We start from the raw sequence: 8,287 nt of genomic DNA, 5'->3' as shown, positions 1-8,287 counted from the left end.
TGTTAGAAAGTCGATCTATGTTCAATTCGAGAAATTACGAACGGCGAACGAAATTGGCACTTTGTTTTGATTTTATAGACGAATGTGACTATGAAGTGGCACGGACATTAGATTAGTGGATACAGGGTCCGTACTATGGCTATGAAGTGTGATATTAAGGTAATTTAGCTCTATGGTAATGATCCTCAGCCGACATAATCAGTTTGATAGAGGGTGACTGTCAAATTGAAAGCTGGCCATAGTGCTCATTTTTATATTGGGCTGCTTATACAAGAGAGATGATTTCAAGCTATTTATTTTTGATAAAACTTTTGGCTTAGAAAATTAATTAAAGTCTTTAAATACTGCTTGTGTAGCTTGTAACTTAAAACAAATTTCTCTAGCGAGAAAAACCTCACAGGATGCGTAAAAACTCTTTGCGTCTAAAATTACCATTCGTTCTTGTTTACAATTCGGCTGTCTGCAACAGTGTCAATTGTTCTGCAGAAGAAATTCCCAGAATACTTTGACTGGAGTGTTATAAGAAATTCGGATTTTGTTAATAGTCTAAAAGTGTAAACTATGAGTACCCAAGAAAAGGCAGAACCAATAAATATTGATGAAAGTAAAGACGAAAAACTAGAATTAATTAAGAATGAAGAGCCTGTTGGGAATCAAGAAGAGAAAATGGAAAAAGAAACAGAAAAACCCGAGGAAGCAAAAAGTCCTGCTAAAACAAAGCCTGCTAAGCCAGTCCTGTTGAAATCTGCTGTTTTTAAAGAACCTTATGAAACTGATGTTGTGTATTTATACCAGTTTTCTAGGACTCCTGTTATTCCTTCACCATCTGCCTACTGTCTCAAAGTTGAAACTTGGCTAAGAATATGTGGTATCAAGTATGAGGTAGGCCTGCAGACAATTTTAGTTTTGGTAATAGTATAAATTTTGGCCTACTCAAAGTGAAGTGGTAAAATCTTGAAAAAAACTTCTGAAAGAAAAACCTACTAAAATATTTGGCCTAGGCTACTTTATTGCCTGTCATTCTTAAAAGCACTTTCCTTTACACCCCCCCCCCCTGATTTCAAAATATATCACTTAATTTTTGTAATTAAATTCCATTCAAAATTTTAGTGTTTAGTCTAGGCCACTTTTGATTTGGCCTTTCACCTAGCCTAACTGTAGACAATAGCCTAACATCTAGGCTATTCTTTTTAAATAAAGTAGAATTCCTTAAATTCTAGATCTGAGTTGTTGAGCTTGGTGAATGATGAATCTGCACTGATTATAGGCCTAGGGTAAAAAACCAGTATCCAATTGAGCAAAATTATGAAAAACTAAAACCCTCACATCTTGTTGTCAAAGAGGAATTGAGAAGGATTGGGTATATTAATGAATAGCTAAAAGTCTAAGCTATGCATCAATATAGTTATTATTCAGATGATTAAAGATCAAGCACTTGAAACTATTAGTTTAGGCTATTGACTTACCTGCAGGGATGTCTTTTTGGAAATACCAATTATCCTATTTTGCTGTATATATCCTTTTAGTGTTTGAGTTTTATTCATATATTGACAGAAAGCTGATTTTCTTCTGATTCTAGAAATGTAGGTAAAGATCTACCAAATCATATTATTGAGTTGGGAATAAAGTGAATAGGGTAAGACACCCAGTAGTCGGCCACCTGCCTATTCTCAGACAGAATGTAACTAACAGGGAACCTAGCTCTAGGCTAATGTGCTTAGAAAGTTTTTATACAAAGACAAAGCTGGTTTCCCTGGTCACTTAGATATCCATATATCTAAGCAACAATTTCAACTTGTTTCTTTCTTTGTCTAAAATTAAAATAGTCTGCTAAGTGACCAGTTTAGTGACCACTAAGTGACCATATTAGCCTAGAGCTAGGTTCCCTGTTAGTTACATTCTGTCCGAGAATAGGCAGGTGGCCAACTACTGGGTGTCTTACCCTACACCATTTGATGCCTTTTTTTATGCTGATTACAAATATAATAATCATTTCTTTTGGAAATGAATTTCAGCCCCCCTCCCCCTATATATGCCAATTCAGGGTTAGGTTATAGAAATATATACCCTGAATTGGCATATATAGGGGGGCTGAAATTCCTTTCTGGTAGAAATGATTACCATATTCATAATCAGCATAAAAAAGGCATTGAGTAGTATATTCATTTTATGCGTAAGTCAATAATATGATTTGGTAGAAATTCATCAAAATGTAACTTTTATTGCTTGATATTTATTCTATAAATCCCAAATATTTAAATATAATTTTTACATAAATATAATAACAGAGACCACATTTTCAATTTATGCTGACATATCATTGGTGAACATTTGACCAAGAAGGCAGGGTTCTTGTTACTCTCCTCACATTGCTTCATGTTGTAGTAAAAAGGGGTAGTCCAAAAATTCATTGCTATTTTTCCAAATAGCAATGCCAAAGAAGGTGGTCTTTCCCAAAAGGAGGTCTTTTACCCTATAACCTAAATTTTACATAGCTTATTCATATAATCTAGTTAGGGAGAAAGTTAAAACATCAATTAACTTTCCATGATTCCTTTTTTTATGAACTTTCTAAAATTAATAATTGCTTTTGGGGTAAATTCCATTTTGAAATGTGAATAGGGCCCCAAAAGGTAAGCTAGCCTATTATTTTGTCTATAGTTCTAGACTATGATGGGTTTTTTTAATGGTTAAAAAGCAAGTACATAAAAAAAAGGCTTTTAAACAAGGCCTTAAGCAATTTTATGATGTTTATCTGCTCTTGTAGCTACAAAGGAAAGAAAAACAGAACAAAAATAAGTCAAAACAGGTAAAATTCTACTTTAGCTATTATTGGCTAGGCTATCTTAGAAAAAGATTAGGTTTAGAAAATGAAACTTTCAGGGATAGGCTGACAGGCTAAAGTATGTCCCAGAAGGTATTTTAAAGTAGCCTACTTATCTCCACTCCTCCCTCTAGAGGGTCCTGAAATTTGCCTACATGACAGGTCTATACATATTAAAATTTTGATAAAACAACATTTTACCTGAATTCTCTGGTATCAGTTTCTTCTTCTTTGGTTTTAGTTCTGAAAACATAATTCCTTTGTTGGAGTAGAATTTTAAGCCATATCATTGTTGTTTTTTTTTCAAAATTTAGGAAATGTAATTGTATATCTTTTAAACCTTATAAATTAGGATCAAGCAAAGTTGTGAAGCTGAAAACAATTTTGTTGTACTTTATTTAATCAGATCTATTTTGCAAGATTTCACTTTATAACACACAGGTTTTTAAAGGTCAGAACCCTCTAGAGGGAAAAGCAGTGGAGGTAGGTACCTCAAAATACCTTCCTTTTTTAGCCTGTAGACCCATCCCTGAAAGTTTCATTTTCCCAACCTAACTCCTTTCAAAGATAGCCAAAAGTAGCTAGAGTAGAATTTTACTGAAAAAGCGGATGCATCAGTGCTACCAATACAAAAATGGGATTTTTGTATTGGGGGCTGTAACTTTTCTATTCAGGGTGTTCAGTGATGGTTATTTGAATGGTGTAATTTTTTATTTGCTGTGATGCCTTTTTTGAGGGGTTTCAGGGTCTTTAATTAATCCTGCAATTTTGTTGATACATGCATAATAAATGCCCTACTGTTCAAGTTGGTCATTCATTGATGCATTACAGAACTGTTTATTTTTCTTTTTTTGTTAGTTTTTTTAAGCTTAGTGTGAGACAAGACAAAGAGAACTGATAGAAAATGTATAATTTGAACTATATATTGCAAATTAGTGGGAGAGTGGGGGTTAAGTATTTGGAAATTGTGAAGTTAGAAAAAAATTCTTAGTACATAATATGCAGAATGATTGTACCTAGCACATTAGGCATGCATACCTACTATAATTTAATCCCCCCCCCATGCCCTAATATGCAAATATTTAGCCCAAATTTATTTGTAAAGTATTATATTTTTATCTTACTTTGGTATATTTCATTAGGATTGAGTGTCAGAGAAACATACTATAAAACATTAGGTAGGGTTTATATCATACAAGTACCATTTTGTTTTAAAAATAACATTTTACTGTTAAGACTAGTGAAAGTAATAATAGCCATTTCTGAATCCCCTACAAATGGCAATTTTTTCTTGCAAAAAAGTTTCATGCAGAAACACATTCAATTTTTTGTGAGCCTATTATGGTCTCTTTTTGGGCCCCTTCAAGAGGATTAGATACCTTAAATATCATTTTGTGAGCCTCCACATTGGATGACTGTCTCAAAGGCAAAGGATCTATTAACAAAGTCTCCCAGGGGACTACTTATCATAGAAACCTGTTGAGTATTTGTGATTTGATTGAAAATACAATGGAATTCTGTCAGCAAAGTTTTCAATCAAAGAAGTTGCACCACTAAAAATTTGCAGAGCTGTCAAATTGATCAAAGGAAATTTCTTTTGAGACAATTTTGGCATTTTCCTAGCAGGTGTAGTAGAGTGTTTTCAGGACAACCCTTCCTAATGATATAAATTTTTCTATCTCTGGCACAAAACAAGAGAAGTTACAAGGTTTTTCTAAGATTTCACAGAGAGTAGGTGTTGGCTTTTAGTTTTCTGTCATTTATTCAGATTGCTTGTCCAAGCTCTACAAGTCATGGCAAGGCCACCCAATCAATTCTAAATAATTTGGCCACAAAGTGATTAATTGCATTTGGAGTGAGTATGAAAAAAGGCCTCAAATTTTTTATTCACTTTCTTTCTAGCTAAATTGTGTGAATATGTAAATATTTACTGAAATACAATTCACTGATTCTTGCTGCATATTATTAGGTAGGAATTCCATTATTTTTTTTAGCTATTTATATATATATATATATATATATATATATATATATATATATATATATATATATATATATATATATATATATATGTATGTATATATGTATATATATATAACCTAGGGCTAAATGTGATCTGTAGAGAGGGGCTAGAGATGAATTGTCAAAAACATGAACAAAACGATAAAAATGAAAATAAAATTAGTTATCTAAGAATATCTCTTCTCTCCTTCTGGCAAGTTGCTATTTGAGACCTATACTAGTTAGACTAGGCCTGCAAACATCTAAAAGCAGTGAATGCAAAGGATAGGCTTTTCCCTTGTCTAGCCTCAAAGATAAAACTTGATAAACTTGATGATTTTCTCTGTAGTTAGACAGGTAATAACCACTTCAACAGTTTAACCCCTATAAATTTATAATTTTTCATAGAATTTAGCTAGGAAGAAAGTGAATACATCACTTGATGCATTTTGTTTATGATCTCTACAAATATAACATTTGCTTCTAGATCAAATTTCATTTTCAGCTCTTGAATGGGCTTAAAGCTCTAAAGTAGCCTACCTAGGTTTAAAAATATTCCTCTAAAAGAAAGCTCTTCAGTGAGAAAAATTGTCATGTGTAGCTGATTCAAGATTGATCATTATTGTTTTGGTTAATCTTAATAATGAAATGAGAAAAGAAAATATTTTGCCAGAATTTTGTAAAAGAGTCTGAAGCCTCTTGAGGGTTGCATAACAGGAAAATGAAAAGAACATAATTGGAGTCACCATTGTTGAAAACCATGAAAAGGACACTTACATTCCCCAGTCTTGAACAACAAGGAAAATCACATTTTATGAAATTTATTTTGTTATTTGTCAGCCCATGAAGTACCAATAAATACCCAGGGTTCAATTCCTGTTTATTGTTGTTTGTTTGTTGTCATTTTGTAACAGGACAAGCCAATGGCTTACCCCATTTTTTGTTTAGAAAAAATAAGAAAAAATGTCATCACCCTTGAGAAAAAAACCTCTATGATCTTTCTTCTGAGAATAAAGATGCCATGTTCTATTTTTTGTAGATAGGAGCTTGAAATGTTCACTCTATAATTTCCTTATGTGTGGAATCTAGTGGTGTTGTTTTTATTTGAGGATGATTGCCCCCTTTTTCAGAAGTCAGCCAAAGTATTGCAGGCTTGTAGCTTTTGTTTTGTAACATTAAAACTTCATGAACTTTATATATTTAAAATCAGCCTAAAAGCCTATCCTTTTGTTGTGTTAATACCCTTTCAGTTTTACCTACAATTTACAATTGAATGATCCATCTTCAAAGTTTCTACAACACATTCCATCCTCTTTCCTTAAGCAGCACAGTCTTTGCTGCCTCTTATAAAAAAATTTTTTACTTATAGAAGGAAACAAGTCACAGTGGGTATTCCTGAGCAGATCATATTGCTTTCTAAGGGAAAAAAAGCTAAAAAAAAAAATTGTTAATGCCTACCAGGGGCACAAAAGAAGGAAGGATACACATCTGGCACTGTCCTTCCCAGCTCTCAATATCTGTAGAACTGTTGCAGGTTTGTTAAAGGTTGCATTTATAGAATCATATCTACCTGGTGTGGGGTAGCTGTGGATAAGCCATCAGAGGTGCTATTAGCAAAAATGTTTTTATTATTTTTTGTGGGGTTAGGGGGTGGATTTTACTGACTGGTTGTTCATTTTACTGACTGATATGGATGATACTGTTATTAAAGTTGCCTTTTTTTATATCAACTGAGAATGATCTTCTATCATTGACTATGTCATGTATTTTTATCTACCCATATAAACTAATAAAAAAGACTTGAGCCAGGAAAATAGAATTGCTTTGCCCATTATTTTACTGGCTAAACTTTTTTTTGGCTTTAAATTAGTTGCTAGAGAGTTATGTGTGTTATATACTTCTAAATTGCACTTCAGTTCTTTTTGTGGGAAATTAATTTGTATCAATTGGTCTTTTCTTTTTTAGAATGTGGATCATAAAATGAGATACAGATCAATCTATGGACAACTCCCCTTTATTGAACTAAATGGAGAACAAATTGCAGACAGTGCTGTCATTATTAACAAACTTGGGGAGAAATTTGGAAAGAATTTGGATGAGGAACTTACTTCTGAACAAAAAGCATTGGCACATTCTGCTGCTTCAATGCTTGAAAACCATCTTCATTGGTAAGCATAAATCTATTATTTTGTTATTGAAGTATTGACTGACAAACAAACATAAAATATGTGCCATCTTAAGCTTGAAGAAATTTGAAATGCCCAACTACTAAAGTTTTATCAATGAAAAAAACATGCTTAAATATCTTGAGGATTATATCCATGGTCTTTTGTAAATAAGAGATAAAAATGTCCATAGAATAGAGTATTTTGACACAGCCTTAACCATTGCATTTCTTGGTGATAAAACTATTCATTTCCAGAAACTGAATTATTCATCTCAAATAAGAAAAACACATTGTGGCTTATTACACAAACTCATAGTTTGTAATCTCTTAGTGGTGGGGTGTGATGTTGTTAGGAATGTAACACATTTTATAATTGTAACATTTTATAATGTAACACATTATATTACACAAACTCATAGTTTGTAATCTCTTAGTGGTGATGTGTGATGTTGTTATGAATATAAAAGGCCTCAGGAAAATCCAATTGGAAAGATCACTATGAAGCTTATGGCAAAAAGATGTATAGTCTTCTTTCAGAATCAGTCCATGTTCTCAAATTTTTGCTTTTCCAAATTTAGCTACACTTTTATTTCCCTTTTTTTCATATTGATACATTGTTCCTTGCCCAGGTGTAAATAATTTTAGCATAAACTTGTTTTGTGTTTTGCTTGACTACATAGAATAAGATAAGTAAGAAATAAGAACAACCTAAGGACAGAGTATTTTAGTTCTCTTATTCTTCTAGAAAAGGACATCAAATGCTTTAGGAAGGTCTACCCAACACAGAAAAGTCTAGTGTAAATATAAATTTTTATCTTTGAATTTGTATGGACAGACGTTGAATTTGTGTAAGGACAGAGTATTTTAGTTCTCTTATTCTTCTAGAAAAGGACATCAAATGCTTTAGGAAGGTCTACCCAACACAGAAAAGTCTAGTGTAAATATAAATTTTTATCTTTGAATTTATAAAGCAAACTCATTTGAAAAACTGTGGTCTCAAATTGAATTATAGCTGTTAAAAATTATTTCAAACATTTTTTAAAACAATTTGTTATTGGTTTAATCCCTCACCAGATTTATTTATGGAATTTGAAAGTTATGCTTCAGCTTGTTTTAAACAACTTGCAATAGAATACTAAGCCAAAATTATCCAGATTTACCTCCATGTTCAACATTTATGGTTTTATTTTGCTTTGGACCATGATGAATATATATTTATTAACAATCTAAATATATTAATCAACATGATTCACCCAAAACCAAATTGTTGTTGTGGGGTGGGGTGAATTAGATTA

The 8,287-nt window shown here is 32.3% G+C and overlaps 1 protein-coding gene across 1 annotated transcript in view; it reads left to right on the top strand.

Moving 5' to 3' along the window:
• Positions 1–501: 501 nt before the first annotated feature.
• The window catches only part of fax (failed axon connections), a 30,261-nt gene continuing 22,475 nt past the window's right edge, over positions 502–8,287 (top strand). Inside the window, exons 1-2 of the mRNA XM_089087681.1 lie at positions 502–882; positions 6,791–6,993. Of these exons, the coding sequence (XP_088943807.1) occupies positions 562–882; positions 6,791–6,993 (524 nt within the window). The 5' untranslated portion in view covers positions 502–561. The remainder of the gene's footprint in view (positions 883–6,790; positions 6,994–8,287) is intronic.

The sequence above is a fragment of the Artemia sp. Qi Xiang Cuo genome, chromosome 1 (assembly GCF_049724085.1).
Source record: "Artemia sp. Qi Xiang Cuo chromosome 1, ASM4972408v1, whole genome shotgun sequence".
NCBI classification, from domain to species: Eukaryota; Metazoa; Arthropoda; class Branchiopoda; order Anostraca; family Artemiidae; genus Artemia; species Artemia sp. Qi Xiang Cuo.
This window is presented reverse-complemented; position numbering and strand designations above follow the sequence as displayed.